General features: G+C 36.6%; 1 protein-coding gene across 38 annotated transcripts in view; it reads left to right on the top strand.

The window, feature by feature from the left end:
* Positions 1 to 2,612: 2,612 nt before the first annotated feature.
* The window catches only part of TSBP1 (testis expressed basic protein 1), a 212,668-nt gene continuing 196,993 nt past the window's right edge, over positions 2,613 to 18,287 (top strand). For 20 of the 38 annotated variants that reach the window (XM_042986065.1, XM_042986058.1, XM_042986056.1 and 17 more), the window contains exons 1-8: positions 2,614 to 2,856; positions 4,563 to 4,649; positions 5,376 to 5,408; positions 6,217 to 6,249; positions 7,374 to 7,406; positions 7,492 to 7,521; positions 7,615 to 7,635; positions 11,539 to 11,559. In XM_042986065.1, the coding sequence (XP_042841999.1) occupies positions 2,844 to 2,856; positions 4,563 to 4,649; positions 5,376 to 5,408; positions 6,217 to 6,249; positions 7,374 to 7,406; positions 7,492 to 7,521; positions 7,615 to 7,635; positions 11,539 to 11,559 (271 nt within the window). In that variant the 5' untranslated portion in view covers positions 2,614 to 2,843. Of the gene's footprint in view, positions 2,857 to 4,562; positions 4,650 to 5,375; positions 5,409 to 6,216; positions 6,250 to 7,373; positions 7,407 to 7,491; positions 7,522 to 7,614; positions 7,636 to 11,538; positions 11,560 to 18,287 lie in introns of all 38 variants that reach the window. The other 18 variants (XM_042986081.1, XM_042986079.1, XM_042986073.1 and 15 more) reach the window with 9 other exon arrangements.

Below are 18,287 nucleotides of genomic sequence, written 5' to 3'. Positions count from 1 at the left end.
TTCCAGAACCCTCGGGGTGCTTGGGTGGCTCAGTTGGTTGGAAGTCCGATCATGACTTTGTCTCAGGTCATGATCTCACTGCTTGTGGGTTCGAGCCTCCCGTAGACCTCTGTGCTGACAGCTCACAGCCTGCGACTGCTTCGGATTCAGTGTCGCCGTCTCTCTCTGCCTCCAGCCCACTTGTGCTCTGTCTCTCTTTCTCTCAAAAATAAACATTAAAAACATTTAATAAAATCCTATGCCAACAGTTGACAAATGAATAATACTTGTGTGTATATATATTACACATACAGATATAACATGTATGTTTAACATATGCTTATATGAATAAACATGTAATTGGTGACTATATATATCATAAATATATATATATATATATATACACACACATATATATTCCATATATCTCCATATATCCCACATGCACACACACGCAGATCTGTATGTGTGTGTGTGGGTGGGGGGGTATATGGAGATAGAAGGATAGATATAGAAAAAGTTAAAGAACTTATTAGGGGAAGAAAGAATGAAAATGTTATAAAAAGATAAAATGTTAATAAAATGTAACCACAAGAACTAATAACCCACATTTATTCTCTAAATTCAGTAAAATCATCACTCTTCTCCCTTCCCTTTTCATTTCCTGGAGAGCATTACGTAAATCAAAGTGAGCTCACCTGCTTCCGTGTGTGTGTGTGTGTGTGTGTGTGTGTGTGCATGTGCGTGCAGCATCCTGGTTACTTTTGACTTTACATTCTTATTTTTCAACAAAGTCTAATTTTCTTCTTGTATGTTTACTTTGATATTTACATTAATATCACATTAATCCTTTTGTTTTGTTTTTCAGAAGAACTTCAGAAAAGAAATGTGAGACCTGAAACCATAAAAATCCTTGAAAAGGGCACAAGCAGCAATGTCTCTAACATCAGCCCTAACAACATCTTTCTAGATATCTCTTCTGAGGCAAGGGAAACAAAAGCAAAAATAAACTATTGGGACTACATCAAAGTAAAAACTTTCCATTCCATCCTATGGGATGGAAGAAGATATTTGCAAAGGACCCTATCCAATAAAGGGTAGTATCCAAAATATATAAAGAACTGATACAATTAATATCCAAAACATAATCCAATTACAAAGTCGTAGAAGACATGAACAGACATTTCTCCAAAGAAGACATACAAATGGCTAACAGACATGTGAAAAGATGCTCAACCTTACTCATCATCAGGGAAATGCAAATCAGAACTACAATGAATTATCACCTCACACCTGTCAGAGTAGCTAAAATCAACAAGACAAGAACAACACGTGTTGACGAGGATGTGGAGAAAAATGAACTCTCATTAGCTGTTGGTGGGAATGCAAACTGTGGAAAACAGTATGGAGGCCCCTCAAAAAATTAAAAATAGAACTACCCTATGATCCAGCAGTTGTACTATTTGTTATTACCCCCAAAATATACAAAAACACTAATTCAAAGGAATACATGCACCCTTATGTTCATTGCAGAATTAGTTACAATAGCCAAACTATGGAAGCAGCCCAAATGTCCATCCATGGATGAGTGGATAAAGATGTGGTATATATATACAATGCAATATTATTCAGCCATAAAAAAAATGAAATCTTGCTATTTGCAACAACATGGATGGACCCAGAGATTCTGATGCTAAGTGAAATCAGACAGAGAGACAAGTACCATATGATTTCACTCATATGTGGAATTTAAGAAACAAAACAAAGGAGCAAAGGAGAAAAAAGAAAGCAAAAGACAAACCAAGAAACAGCCTCTTCACTGCAGAGAACAAAATGATTATTGCCAGAGGGGAGGTGGGGGGGGGGGGGTGTAAAAGATAAATCAAAGTAGTCCAGAGCTACCCCAAACCTGGAGGGTGCAGCATCCTCAAAATGGAGGCCATCACTGTGCTCTTCCAGTGGCTGACTGCTTGGCCTATGACATACTACCACAAATAGCAGGCCCCCAAGATTGAAATGAAATGTGGCTTTGTGAATACAATGTGGGCTCTGGAGTCAGAGACTCTGCCATTTGTTGGCTGGGTGACTTCAGATGTCTCAGCCTTGAAGAGTTTCATTGTAAATGTTATTAAGGATTAAATAAATTGTACGTGTAAAGTATGTGTCTAATATAAAGCCTTAGAGTTCATATAATTTTATTACTCCCCTTGTTGTCTACAGTGGCTTGAAATCCTATTCACTGGCTCTTTGTTCCTAGCACCACAGACCTCTTGACTTTCCCGTACTATCTAATTCCAATGGCTTCCCTTCACCGGTTCACCCTCCATTTGTTTCAAGGCCCTCCTTTTTATAGATATAGGAATTTTTCTCACTTCCAATTATTAAACATTTATTAAGTGCCTATTCTATAGGAAGTTCTCTGCTTCAAAATGCCTGGAAGTTACAAGGATGAAGGAAACAATCTCTGGCCTCAAAATGTCTGGAAAATAAGAACTTATTCAAGAGCCCAAATAGAGTAAATCCCCCTTCAAAATCATAAAATCCCCCTCCAAAATATTCTGAAGTCTTCCCAGCCTCTTGGTCCTCAATTTCCTTTCTTCTTGTCTCTCTGAAGTTCTAGTTCTTTGTTATGACACAGATTCTGGAACTTTCACAGGCCACACTCCTTTAGTCTGCTTAGGTCTGATTAACCTGAGCCACATAGTTCCTCTGTAACCCTCTGCATGTTTGTCTACAAGGACCTCTGCCACATCCAAGTTCATACTGCTCAGAAACAGTGAGCTTGGGGTGTTCCTTTTATCTTGATCTCCCTTTGACAAAGAAGTCCAGATGACACAGAACCCTCTGAAGACAACACCTGAAAAATGGCAGTCTTGGGTATGGACCGACTCCTCTAAGGTCACCCAGACCTTACTGGCTCAGAACTCTTCTCTTCAAAGACTTTAACACACTCCTTATCTGTCTGCTTTCTTTCAAATTCAACATCCTTTCTTTCACTCTCATTGCTTCCTCTGGGAGCCTGAGGAAAATCACTCAGAGTCAGCTCAGCTCTAGAGTGAGGACCCTGATTTCTTCTTTGGTTTCAAGAGTTTGGACAACTAAAACAAAACAACCATCCTCTGGAACAATAGGAAAATTTTTTAGTCTGTTGTCTTACTTCTGCTAGTGTTGCTCACTTTATAATGTTTTAACTCTTCCTCTTATTTTCCTCAAAAATGGAGTGGATCATCTTTTGTCTAACAGCCAGAACATTTCAGACACCACTCAAAGGGAGTACTGCCTTCCAGAAGCTTGGTCCAGGTACACCACCTGGTTATCCCTTCTTCCTCTAAGGATTACTTCACATCAGTTATGAAATTCTGACTTGCCATGAAAGAGGCCAAACTATTTACTATTCATTTTAGTGGTCCATTAGGAGCAAATCTCTGAAGGTTGTTTTGTTGGGAAATTGTTCTCACGTGACCTAACAGCTGAAAGATTGTGTAGACATATGACTGATTTTCCCCAACTGGAGGTGTTTCATTACATCTTGAGGTGAATTCATCTACTGCTTTCTTGCAGCAGCTTAATCTTGGTGTAATTAATTTTTTTAGCCCTTCATAGTTCAGTTGTCTCAGCATTTATCACTGTCACAGGCAGATTTATGATTGGTTTATTCACTCATTTATTCATTTCTTCCTTCCGCCACCTTCCCTTCCTACATCTTTTTCTTTCTCTTTCTCTTTTTTCTCTTTCTTCCTTCCCTCCCTCCCTCTCTTCCTTTCTTCTCCCCAGAGCTCCTCAGTCTCAGTTATTCATAACCGTAGCAAGGTACCTACTTAAGATTTGTCTCTCCAGTTATACATAAACAGATACAGGCTAGCAGTCCCAGCATGGGACTTTGGGAGAAATTCTATTAGCCAAAGTAACAACTGTCACAAATATGTCTTATCATGAGAGGCTTTGTGGGTGATGACTGAAAGGTCTTTCCCAATGATAAGAAATTTCTGTCTTCTGTTGTGGTTTTCGTTAATACGATCATGTTCAGTCAGGGGCCTCTAAAATTTTTGATCGCCTACCCATGTAAAAGTATTTGTACTCACACTGCATACACTGCATACACACACACACACACACACACACACACACACACACACGTTGTAAACATACTACTGTACTAATACATGCTTCAAAACAGAAAATCTAGAATTTTAGTTATAATATAAAATTAGATAAAAATAGAACTAATATTTTTTCTCACACCCCAGTGAATTACTTTACTTTGTATCAATGATTCCCTCTAACCTTCTGCCTACATAGAGTAAGGGATTCAACTAAGGAGGAAATGTGTCACATTTTCCACTCTCTAAACCAAGGGTACATAGCATCTGAGGTTCTTAGTATCTGACCAATAGGACCAATATAAATAATGAGTAGGGGAAGGAATGTGGAGACAATAAGATAAGGAACATTAAGGAAGAAAGCAGAAAAGGGGGCAGAGGGGAGATGCCTATTTGGTGAAAACAGTTAAGAGGTGACCAGAAGCTGTCTCTGATCATGGCACAGTCTAAATAAGAAAGAGTACAGTTGAATTTTTGTTGCAGAAATAACTTTGGCTGTCATCCTGACTCTACTGGGACTTGTTATTCTGGCTATTTTATTAACAAGATGGACACGACGCAAACAAAATGGTGAGTAACAAGTCAAAATGGAAATTCCCTGTGAAAGTCACAGTGGAAGGAATGCCAAGGTTCAGTCTCAGTTTCTACTTAGTTGATAGCTAGAGACTTTGCCAATATTCTGGGAGCCCATGTCAATACATGAAGCACAGAATCTTTGACCTACTAGTGATTCCCCCTGCACTTTTAAACTCCCAAAGCTCACATTACCAATAAGGCCAACCCCCCCAAAAAGCAGACTGAATTTAACAACAGTAACAACAAGAATACTCTAAAATTATATGAGGAATAAAAATGTAAAAAAGAAGACACTGTGCTAGTATTATATAAAAAGAATTCAAGAATTTTAGTGACTTCATACAGAAAAGATGATAAGAGACAAGTATATAGTATTTGTCAATGAACCCGAGATGGGACTCATGTAGGCAATAACGTATTTCCATGCCACAACATCTCTCTTTCCAGGATTTTCCTTAGTATCCTCCCACCTCCCTTCTAGTCAGCTGCATCCCCTCCTTATTTCTCATCCTAGCACCTATGTGGAGAATTAGTGTGGAGGGATAGGTAGAACAGGGCTGGCTGGAGGTGCTTAAAAGAGGTAGGAACCAGTAATGCATCATATCTAGGGGGCCACCTTGGGAGCAAGAAGCACAGTTTAGAGTGAGGAGAGTTGAGTTAGGGGGAAAAACACCTCTTGCAAGTAGATAATTGTAATATTTTTCCTTGATTCTTCCACAGAAATTGATGTCTCAAGATACAGTTCAGAACAAAGTAAGTACTTAGATCCATGAGAAAAGGAAAAGTTAGAAAGCATAATGGCATTTCTATAAGTCAGGGACCAAATCTGTCTTGTTTATCATTGTATTCCCAGCACCTTGCATAATGCATCATTCCATGAACTGAACTTCTAATTTACTGGGAGAAACCCACCACCAGAGATTTCCATGCAACACTGAGTGTCAAACTGAAACTGGGCAGAATGAACTAATAGGGGGTAGGTCTGCATGATTCTGAGGCTCTCTTCAGATGCCTCCTGTGGTCCAAGAGCAGCAACAGAAATACCAAGCCATGAAAACAGCAGACTCCTCAGGCAATGGAACAGAAGGTCTCAATCTGGTAGTGAAGAGGGCCTCAGCAAGGTGGGTAGGTAGGCGAATGGAATGTAGCTAGGAATAGCAAGAGTGAATACAACTAAGATAATTATGATTGAAAAGAGAACCAAGTTCAAGATGTGAAGAGGTGAAGCAGATTTTCTACGGCAATGTCTAGTAAGATGCCAAAGCTGCTGAAAGACAGCCCAGGATTAGTAAGAGAAGAAAAACAGGAGTTAAGTGCTGGAGTACCAAGAAGGAAAAGTATTCTGAGGCCCTTCTGATTACTATGTAGCCCGGTGAAACTGATGACCGGCACGGTCACTTACCATCTGCTCCTGCTATGCACAGTCCTAGTTCCTGCAAAAAAAATTAATTCCTAGTATTATTCACTATCAGGAGTTCATGTCTACATTAGCTCTCAGTCTTAAAGCTCCACTCATTTTCAAGAGGCAAAACCATGGAGCACTCTCTCCTTTTTTCTCCAGGTGCTGGTCTTCTGGACTATGAAGATGGTAGAGGTAAATAGATTAGGAACTACCTCAGAATTAATGGAAGAATGTGTTCCTTAGAGCATAAAATGAACTCATCTCCCTTTGAGTATGATTTAAGTCAGCACATCTTTTCCTGTCATACTATCTAACTGCCAATCCATCTGTGTGTGTGCATGTATGTGTATATATGTATATAAATAAGATTTCAGCACTTTTCTCAGAAAAGACAAATAGGTCTCCCTCCTAAGACCATTAAAAAAATCCCTTCCAACTCCTGTTTATCCCAAAATCATGGAAAGGCTAAGAAACCTCTCTGAAACAATTTCCTGGATGGGTAAAATAGGGATAAAGTACATAAAATTCATGAGTTGTCATAAAGTCTGAATACTCTGCATAAAAAGATGCTTTGTAAAGCTATAAAGTACAATAGGTGAGCACAACTTATATTATCTTCATTTTAGAAGAGGAAATTGATACTCAAAAGGTTATGAGACTTACCCAAATTCACCTAGCAAAAGGAGTTGGATAGAAAATCCAGGTTTGTGGCCCTGAGTCCAGCACTCATATTCTCAATTACACTATCCCCACTTGGTTAAGACAAAAGGCTCATTTTATACTGAATTTCAGTATTTATTATTAATATTACTAATATTAATCAATATTAACCAAATCAGGACCTGTGGTCTAATGTAACTGAAAAATAACATAAAGCTTATTTGAAATAAAACATCCAGAAACCTAATGGTTCTAAGTAGATTCCAAGGCACTCTACTTTTTTGTAGCGACACACACATGCACGCATGCATACACATGCGCGCACACACACACGCACACACACACACACTACAAGTATACGGATTGGTATTTCCAAAAGGAGAGAGGAAGTAGCTTGATCACGCTGCTTGCTGTCATGCCCCACACTTGGCCTCTTGGTCCATGCCTCCTCCTCTTACTTCTATGATTCATCTGTCATGAACAACAGAGTGAGGAGCAAAGCATATGGCATCCTTCCTTTCTTTTCTGAAATGGAATCCAAAGAAAATGGGAATATCTGGGAAGGGAGAAAAATCTTCCTGGCTGGATTTAGACATACGATGAAACATTTCTTGATGTGCTGTTAGTAAATTTAATCTGTTTCTTTTCTCCAAAAGATTTTCCCTCTCAGAGATCTAAAAGAGGAAGAGGTAAACAGATTTTTACCTAATAAGAAAACGATGCAGACATAGTTGTCAAGGTAGAATCTCATTATGTTTTCATGTTGTCTTTCAGGATTCCGACATTTATATTCAACAGAAAGTGGTAAATAAATTATATGCTGAGTTGCTAAGAAATTAATATAGAAATCCATTTATGAGAAATTAAGAATCTTATGTTTTTCCTTCAACCCTCTAGACACTTCATATGATGATCGAGGTAAGTATATTTAGAGATTATGGTAAAATTATAAAGGAAAATCAATGCTTTTTAAACTGTTATAACAGGAGGTGCTTTAAAACCTAGGTAAAATAACAGGAAACCAAAGTAACAAATAGAGGATTCTGAGAAGTATTCATAAATGTTTCCCTTCACACTGTGCATTATTTTTACCCCTAGTACTATCCAATTCCTCTTTTATCCACCTACTAATAGGCTAAAAGTAATCTGAGAACTCAAGAAAAATTCAAATGCTAGCCACTCAGTGTGCCTTTATTCACATAAATGTTAAGAAATGGAGGAATAAACCCCTGAAAATTCGTCACATTACAGTTTGACCTGTGCACTGAAATTCCAAGAGCACAAAGAAGGGCTGCTCTTGTCTACTGTTGTCATTTACATCTCCTGTTTCTTGGGAAACCCCCTCAGAATAGTTTATCTTCATGACACCACATTAAATCAGTGCAAGAAGCTAATGTAAGGGTACACAGATAAGTAAAATGCAATATACAGTATAGGAGAGGAAGAGAATTAAGATGCACTCGGTACTTCCTATGTGCTAGCCACTCTTGTGGATGTTTTTCGTTTTATTTTAATATCTACAAGTGACCCTGTGAACCACACAAGGGTGAACTACCCCAAAAGCCCCTGTGTCCGTTCAGGGCCTCTTCAGGTTAGCCTACAGGTTGCTTTGGTACAAATTAAAGAGTGCTCCTTTCTCTAGGCAGATGCAGCCCCACTTAAGAATACTGCTGGGATTTCAGTCCCCAAATCCCTCTGTGCTCTGAACAACCTATACAACCATAATACAGTGGTCCTGAATATATAGGAGAGGTATCTCACTCTTAACATGTCCAAAACCTAAGGCTTGATCCTGCTACTTACAGATATGGACACCTGCATTCCCCCAGGTGCTCAGGCCATCTACCTCTTTAACTTCTTAATTTCACTTTCCTCATCCAATCCACCAGGAAATCACATCCCCACTACTTTCAAATTATATTCCAAATTAGACTTTTCACCATGATGGCAATCTTGGCCCAAGCATCAACATCTCTTCCTTGAACTACTTTAACTGACCCCTAACTGGTTTCTCTCTACTCTTGCCCTCTTATAGTCTGTTTTCCTTATAATAAAGATAATCCTTAATAAACAGTTCTTAAATCAATTAACTTGCTATGTATTGTTATCCCAAATTCACAGAAGAGAAATATATGCATGAAAAATCTTAGTGACTTGCCTAAAGCTATAGTGACTTGCAAGCCACTCAACCTGATAGAAATTCGAATTGTCTGACTCTAGATTTCATGTAGTTTATTTTTACACAATTTAATAATATCTTATTAATTTCTTGCTATGGATCTTTAGTGTAGAGTCTGTAATCTTAGCTTCTTTCTATTCCAGGCAAACCTTGTATTCTTAGGGAAAACCTGGATCAGTAAGCATTTTATTGTCCATTTTATTTGTGATCTGAAAAAGCCACAATTTAAAATTCATAAAGCCAAATGGCAACTTATTTCTTCAATTTCCTAATCACCTCTAAGGTGGCCCTATAAATCCCAGTCATCTTGTTTCTAAGTTTCCAAGCTCTACCACTCTTTCCTCTATCATCTCTGGACACAGAAATATAAATGTGGTGGTCAACTAGAGACTACAAAAATCTTCTGACAGGAAAATATTGGACAAGGTCATTGTATCAGTTTAAGTGCATGGAATTTAGTAAATTGTAAATTTTAAATTTTGGTATTTAAATATATCACATGTTATATCTATTTTTCAGTTTTTAAACAATTTTTTACAGTTTATATATTTATTTTGAGAGAGAGAGAGAGAGAGCATGTGAGCAGGGGCAGGGCAGAGAGAGAATCCAAAGCAGGCTGTGCACTGTCAGTACAGAACCCTAAGCAGGGCTTGAACTCACAAATTGCAACATCATGACCTGAGCTGAAACTAAGAGTCGGATGCTCAACTGACTGAGCCACCGAGGTGCCCCACATCTTATATGTTAAAGTTGCCATGATAATTCAAAAGTTTTGAAAGGCACTGAATTTATTTTTAATGTTACTAATTTTTACAGCAAGTGTAAGTGCAGCACATCAAAGTGTTCAGCACCTTAGTATTTTCTGTTTTTAAAATACCAGCAGAGGCCCCTGAGTGGCTCAGGTGGTTAAGCATCTGACTCTTGATTTTGGCTCAGCCCATGATCTCACGGTTTGTGAGTTTGAGGGCCCACCCCTTAGTTGGGCCCTGCGCTACAAGCACAGGGCCTACTTGGGATTCTCTCTGCCCCTCCCCCACTCACACAGGCATGCTCTGTCTCTAAAAATAAATAGATCAATCAATCAATCAATCAATCAAATACAAAACCAGGAGAAACAAGTAACATTAATGTAAACCAGAAGATTTTGTGTTTCTTGGACTTAATCACACTCAAGTATGTAAGGAAAGCACTCATTTTATTTTTTTTTAATTTTTTTCCAATATATGAAATTTATTGTCAAATTGGTTTCCATACAACACCCAGTGCTCATCCCAAAAGGTGCCCTCCTCACTACCCATCACCCACCCTCCCCTCCCTCCCACCCCCCATCAACCCTCAGTTTGTTCTCAGTTTTTAACAGTCTCTTATGCTTTGGCTCTCTCCCACTCTAACCTCTTTTTTCTTTCCTTCCCCTCCCCCATGGGTTTCTGTTAAGTTTCTCAGGATCCACATAAGAGAGAAAACATATGGTATCTGTCTTTCTCTGTATGGCTTATTTCACTTAGCATCACACTCTCCAGTTCCATCCACGTTGCTACAAACGGCCATATTTCGTTCTTTCTCATTGCCACGTAGTACTCCATTGTGTATATAAACCACAATTTCTTTCTCCACTCATCAGTTGATGGACATTTAGGCTCTTTCCATAATTTGGCTATTGTTGACAGTGCTGCTATAAACACTGGGGTACAAGTGCCCCTATGCATCAGCACTCCTGTATCCCTTGGGTAAATTCCTAGCAGTGCTATTGCTGGGTCATAGGGTAGGTCTATTTTTAATTTTCTGAGGAACCTCCACACTGTTTTCCAGAGTGGCTGCACCAATTTGCATTCCCACCAACAGTGCAAGAGGGTTCCCGTTTCTCCACATCCTCTCCAGCATCTATAGTCTCCTGATTTCTTCATTTTGGCCACTCTGACTGGCGTGAGGTGATATCTGAGTGTGGTTTGGAAAGCACTCATTTTAAGAAAGGGGATGAGAAAAAAAATACATGCTGTCTTTACATTTCTGGGTAGATCTTTACTTATACATTAGGAAAATATCAAATTAGACCATCATGCAACATAATTTAAGTCACTTCCAGCTTGTTGGTATTATTTATTTTTACACTTTTCATTAAAACAATAGCAACAATAGCATGACAACTTTTTGTGTAATTTGCTTTGTCTGTCTCCAGGTCTTTTAGAAAATGTTTCCATGACATCACTAAGAAATAAGTTTTAAGCTATAGGATGCACATCCAATCACAATAGATACGTGTGTGTGCGTGTGTGTGTGTGTGTATTCATTATAATTTCCCATCTCTTCATTAAACTTGAATTCTCAGTCAGCTGAGTCAATATTTTGCCATTTTTCTCTTACTTGGCCTCAACTTACTTTATAACTAATATATTCGTCTGCTTCAGTGTTTCTTTCCATGTATAGTTTGTTATTTCTTCTCACTACATATTTACCTTCATTAACCTTTGCCTGCTTTGTCTTGTCATTTGACTCATAAATTAAGCCATGAAAAGATTTTGCCTCTAGTTTCTTGACTATTTGACTCTTTGACGGTGTTGATTGGATAATCCTCTCTGATGATATCAAAACTACAGAAATAGAATATCCAAACTGATTTTTCTTGGTTTTACTTGTGTTTTCAGAGGGATCCAAAGGAGATTACAGTTAAGTATTGTCTTGTTTTTCAACAAAATTCAACAAAAATTTGCTTCCCATCAGTAATACTTCTCTAGATTGTAAACACTTTGAGGAAAGAGAGAAACCATCAGTTCATACGAATATTAAGCAACAGATAAAGTCTCCGAACGCTGGTTTAGAATAGTCTGACAATAATAAACTGTCAGTTTCCAAACTTGGTCTGTTAGTTTCCATACTGACTGAGAGGAAAGGGAAAAAAAATAGAGGAAATGATGAGTGAGAAAAAAGGAAAGAAATAGAAATAAAATAGAAGAAAAGAAAAGGGGATGGAAAGGAGGGAGGGAGAGAGAAGGACAGAGAAAAATGTAAGCCACAGAGTTTCATAGAAATAACATCTGTCTACTAAAAGTAGAAAAACCCTTATTAGAAACTGAAAGGATGAAGTTGGGAGTGGCCTCCAGTTCTCACCACCAGGTCAGTGGGTCTCCCTGGGCCTGGGCCTGGGCCTGGGCTTCAACTCCTAAGAGGGCATGATGACTGACACTGATATGGAAAGGTCAGGAATCAAAATTCTGATGATTCACCTCACGCTTCTGTATGTTTTAGCACCATCATTCAATTCCCTAGGTAAGTTCCTTGTGGCTTTTCCACTGTCATCTGGTTTGCACACCTTGTAGTTTTTGTATTTGTCTTTTTGTCTCTTGAAGAAATTTTTAAATTAAAGTGCAAAAATAATTGACACTTGTAAATCCACACCCTAGGTTTCACAACTGATATTTTGTCATATTTCTCAAGTGACAGATAATCTAGAAATCCTTTTTGTCCCCATCCCTATACCCATTCCACTCTCCCCACTTCCCAAACTCTATAACGTACCATAATCTTAAATTTATTTTCATCTGTTTATATAATCTCTATGTATGACTGAACAATATATAGTATTGTATGTATTTCTTTAAAATTTTTACTAAAATGACATCATTTTGAAAGTATCATTACAGCTTGCTTTTTTCCTCCAAAATATTGTAATACTGAAAATATATAGAAATCCAAGGTATGCATTTTAAGTGCTAAATAAATATTCCAACTTACAAATACGTTTTTTTCTATTCTGTCTCCTACTGAGGCATTCTCAATGTTTGCAATTTCTGCTATCATAAATATTGCTTGCGAAATGTCCTTAAGTAATTTGGAAAACAGTTTATCCAGAGTAGACACGCTGTAATGGGATTAATGAATTGTCATGTATATAACATTTATGTAACTTAAGCACATTTTTACTATACTATCTGTTGTTTAATTGAATTCCATGGTAGTTACATAGCAGGCACACCAAAATGTGTAAAAGTTTCCCACTTCCCTGAATTAATAACCCCAATTCCATCATACTTCTACAATATTGCCACTTTGATAGGTATAAAATTTTTAATTTGCATTTTCCTGCTCATTCCTGAAACTGAGAATTTTCTTGTATGTATGCTACCCACTTAGGCTTCACCTTACACAAACTATTCATTCACTGATTTATCCATTAGGTTATTGATTGCAGAAATTCTTTATAATTTTGAAAACTAATCTTTTATATTTTGTTAAATATTTAGAAATGTTTCCTCAAATTCTCTTACTTTTAAAATTTTGTGGTGTCTCTTGACATTTAGAAGGTTCCATTCTCCCTCCTCTCCAACCACACACACAATTTGTTGTAATAATATTTGTCAATCTTTTGTTTTCTTTTATATTTTGTGCTTTTTTTGGTCTTTCTTTCCTAGATATCACAAAGATGTTATACTATGCTTTTTCTTAATAGTTACAAAGTTTCTCTTTCTACATATAGAACCTTAATCCAAATGGAGGTTTCTGCATTTGGGATTTTTTTGTTTGTTTATAAATATAAAGGTCTAATTTTTCTAAAGAAAAATTTTCTTCTGGAAACCAACTATTCCAACTGAATTTATTAACTCACACATTCTTTCTCCACTGATTTGTAACACCTCTTTTATCTCATGCTTAGTTTTTCCCTGATTTTCTCTTCTGTTTCAGTGAACTTTTGTCTTTTGCTTAATAGATCTTAAATTTCTTCCATTACTAAAGCTTCAAGACATGTATTATGAGGAACAGCACATTCTCTTTGTTGTTCTTTTCAGAAATGTTTTGGCTATTCTTGGACCTTTATTTTTAAACAAATTTTAGAATCCATTTCTCAGGGCGCCTGGGTGGCTCAGTCGGTTAAGCACTGACTTCGGCTTGTGAGTTCACACTCACAAGCCCTGAGTTGGGCTCTGTGCTGACACCTCAGAGTCTGGAGCCTGCTTCGGATCCTGTGTCTCCCTCTCTTTCTGCCCCTCCCCCACACTTGTTCTCTGTCTCAATCTCTCTCTCTCTCTCTCAAAAATAAAATAAACATTAAAAAATTCTATTAAAAAAAAGAATCCATTTCTGAAGTTCATATGAGTCACACTAGGACTTCATTGGAATTTCACTGAGTCTATACATTTATAAAATCAGTTCTTCCCATGCATTAATACGATGATGTATCTATTATTCAAATCTTCTTATATGACCTTCAATAATGTTCTATAATTTTCTCTAAAGGGTCTGGAGCATCTATTGTTATATTAATTCCTATGCACATATTTGTTTTTGTTGTCAATGACATTTTTTTCTACTGGATTTTACAAATAATTATTGCCACTATATAAATAATTGTATGTTGTACTTTTGGAAGAGATTTTGGATCTAGCCAGCCTGCTGAGCTCTAGGAGTTTTAATAATTTAGAGTCTCTTGGATTTTGTATATAAAATCCTATCTCCAAAACTAACAATTTTGAGTTTTCTTTCCAGTTCTTAAAACTGTTTCCTTATTTTATTGTTTTGCCCAAAATATCCAACACAATGTTAATACCAGCAATGATCATAGGCATCCCTCTTGGTATCTGACTTTAGCAGGAATGCCTCTGGTTTCACCATTAAATGTGATGCTTGCTTCCATTTGGCAGCTCCCTTTTATTGGGTTAAGACAATTCCTTTCAATTTCTAGTTTGCTAACAAAAATCTTATTAGTAAGTTTGAATGTATTTTAATTAATTTTTTTTTATTTAATGTCATAAAATTATTTCATTATTCTAAAAATTGTTCACTCTATCTATGGACATGTCCTATTTTTGTTCCTAGCATCACTGGGCTTGTGCCTTCTTTCTTTGATCATTCATGCCAAAGATAGTTGTTCCTACCTATTAATCTATTAAAAGCTCAATGGTGGGGGCCCTGGGGTGGCTCAGTCAGTCAAGCATGCAACTCTTGGTTTCAGCTCAGGGCACAATCTCACGGTTCATGGGTTTGAGCTGCACGTTGGACTCCACACTGACAGCACGGAGCCTGCTTGAGATTTTTTCTTCCTCTCTGCTCCTCTACCTCCTCAAAATAAATAAATAAATAAAAACTTAAAAAAGCAAAAATAAATTTTGGTTTTGTTAAACATCTACTAATTATTTTTCCCTATTTTATTAGTTTCTGTTTTTATTTTTAGTATTTCCTTCTTTCTACTTTTTCTTCCTTTTCCTAGTTGAATATGTGAAACTCTGCATAAATTTTAAGACTTTCTTATTTTCTTATAAGCATTTAGATCCATTCTGATGCTACTAAAAGCTGTGATATATAGCATTGTCTTTGACTTTCAGTTTAAACATTTCATAATTTCCATAATTTTAACAAATAAGTTACATAAAAAGTGTTTTAGTTTAATCCATTTTAGCTTTATTATTGATTTAAAATTGTATTGTATTATGATACAAAAGTGGGATGTGTATAATTTAGATTCTCTGAAGTGTGTTGAGACTTTTGAGTATCTGTAAGTAAACTTTCAAAGAATATTTTTTATTGGTTTGGGCTCAGGATTTTACCTCAGGATTTTACACAGATGTACTATCAGCCCAAACTTATTAATATTCAAATGTTCTCTATTGTTATTCTTTTTCATGATATACTAGTTTCAAGATGTTTAAGACAACTACAACTGTCTCCTTTTGATGTCATTTTTCTTTTTAATACTTCCCATTTTTCCTTTACATATTTTGATTTTTGTTAGATGTATACAAGTTCATAATTGTTCTTTTTTATGAAATTTTGCTTTGTTCAATGATACCATGTCCATTCATAGACTCAGTAACACTTCTGGCTAAGTTCCACATTATCTGATACCAGTATTGCTCCAACATCTTTGTTGTAATATGTATCTGCCTGTTATTTATTTTTCTATCCTTTTATTTTCAACTTCACAGTTTGTTTTTGTCTCACTTGTATCTTTTTTAAATAGCATATTGCATGACTATGCATATTAACCATTATAAAATTTTTTCTCAAATAAATTTAGTCCATTTTACATTTATTGTAAATTGCTGATATATTTCATCTACGTTATGCCAGTTTTATTGCATTTTCTATTTACCAGGTTTTGTTCTTTTATTTTTTAAATCTTCTTTCCTACTTTCTATTAGATTGCTAGATTTTGTTCCTTTTGCTTTATCTGTTTGGTAGCTTTTGTTTGCTTCATCCTTACATTTGTAACATGCATACTTCTTGATTTTTGCAAAAAAACACAAAAAAAAACAAAAAACAAAAAACTAATCAGTATCTTTTTCTTCCTCCAAGAGTAGACAATAGCCTCTTCAGACTGTCTTCCCTTTCAACATCTTCCATATAGTATGATTTAAAAAAATTTTTTTTAATGTTTATTTTTGAAAGAGAGACAGAGTGTGAAAGGGAAGGGGCAGAGAGAGAAGGAGACACAGAATCTGAAGCAGGCTCCAGGCTCTGCTGTCAGCAGAGAACCCAATGTGGGGCTTGAACCCACGGATTGTAAGATCATGACCTGAGCCAAAGTCGGATGCTTAACTGACTGAGCCACACAGGTGCCCCTATAGTATGATTTTCAAAAACAAAATTTTATACAAAATTGACTCTTTTATAAATAGACTTTAAAAAAATGTCAGCATTTTCTCTGTTTATAATTGTTTGTCATAGCCTGTGCCTTCTTCTCCTTAATTCTTGCCCAAGTATAATCCTTTAGTCATTCTTAAGGTCCTATATGTGTGTGAAAATTTCTTTAAGCCCTTTATGAGTTAAAATACCTTTACTTCACCCTCAATCGTGAGAGTTTATCTAAGTATATAATTAACATTTCTTTTCTCTCAAGATTTTGAAGATTTGTTCCATTTCCTTCTGGCATTTCTTATTGTTGATAACAATCTGCTACTAGTTTGATGGTTCCTAAGTAAATATGGCTTTAAGATTTTCTCTTTATCCTTGTATTCTTCATTTTAATTATGATGTATCTGGGTTTGAGATTAACTTCGTTTATCTTGCTCACGACTCAAGATTTTCCATTCTGTGGACTCATATCTTTCTTTAATTATAGAAAATTCTTGACATTAACTGCTATGAATATATCCCATTTTTATAACTACCTCTATACTTATCTAACAAACTATAGTCTCTCCTTTTTTTATTTTCTATTTAAATTTTAGTTAACATACTGTGCAATATTGGTTTCAGGAGCAGAATTCAGTAATTCATCACTTACATACAACACCCGGTGCTTCTCACAAGTGCCCTACAGTCTCTCCTAAGATTACTATCAAATATATGTAAAGATTCTCCTCTCATCTTTCTGGCCTGTTAACTTCTCTTTTGTCTATCTCATCTTTATTAATTTAGTCTGTGACCTTGTAACAGATGAATCTTAAAATCTCAGTGGTTCTATTCATAAAATTCTTTTATTATGTAAAATCAGGGATGCCTGATTGGTAGTTGGCTCTCCTCTCAGCAATGACTTAAGCAAGCAAGTTCATCTTTTTTTTTAAGTTTATTTATTTTGAGAGAGAGAGATTGAGAGAGAGAGAGAGAGAGAGAGAGAGAGAGAGAGGAAGAGAACCCATGCAGGGCAGACAGAGAGGGAGAGAGAGAAAATCCCAAACAGGCCTCACTGTCAGCACAGAGCCGGATGCAGGGCTCAAACTCAAGAACCATGAGATCATGACCTGAGCTGAAATCAAAAGGCAGACCCTTAAGTGACTAAGCCACTCAGGTGCCCCCAAGAAAGTTCATCTTATCCTATCTATTTCCACCATTTTCAACTAACGGCTTCTAGGTTTATCACATCTATCTATCTTAAGTGAGCACAGGAGAAGAAGAGTAGACAGCATGAGTGGGAGGGTTTTATGGGGAAGCCTGGATGTTATTGTACATATCACTTTGACAATTACATTGGCTACAACTCAAAAGTATAGCCCCACCTAACTGCAAGAGAATCTGGGGGAAATAGTTTAACCATGTTGTATTAGTTTGCTTTTGCTACTGAAACAAATTACCACAAACTTAATGGCCTAAAACAATGCAAATTTATTATCTTAGTTCTACATGTTAGAAATGTGACACATGTCTCACTGGGCTAGGGTGTCAGCAGGGCTGCATTGCTTCTGAAATTCTAGGAGCAAACCTGTTTCTTTGCTTTTTCAGTTTCTAGATATTCCTTGCTTCATGGTCCCCCATTCCCCATCTTCAGAACTAGCAAAAATTAACCAACCCACACCCACACAACACTCTAGCCTTCTTCCATTGTCATGTCTTTTTATCTGACACCTTTTAATCCTCTGCTTCCAATTTCAAAGAGTCTCATGATTCCATTGAGCCCACACAGATAATCCAGGATAATATATATCCCTATTTAAGGTCAACTGATTAGCAGCCTCAATTCCAT

Source organism: Panthera tigris, chromosome B2 (assembly GCF_018350195.1).
Source record: "Panthera tigris isolate Pti1 chromosome B2, P.tigris_Pti1_mat1.1, whole genome shotgun sequence".
In the NCBI taxonomy this organism is placed as follows: Eukaryota; Metazoa; Chordata; class Mammalia; order Carnivora; family Felidae; genus Panthera; species Panthera tigris.
This window is presented reverse-complemented; position numbering and strand designations above follow the sequence as displayed.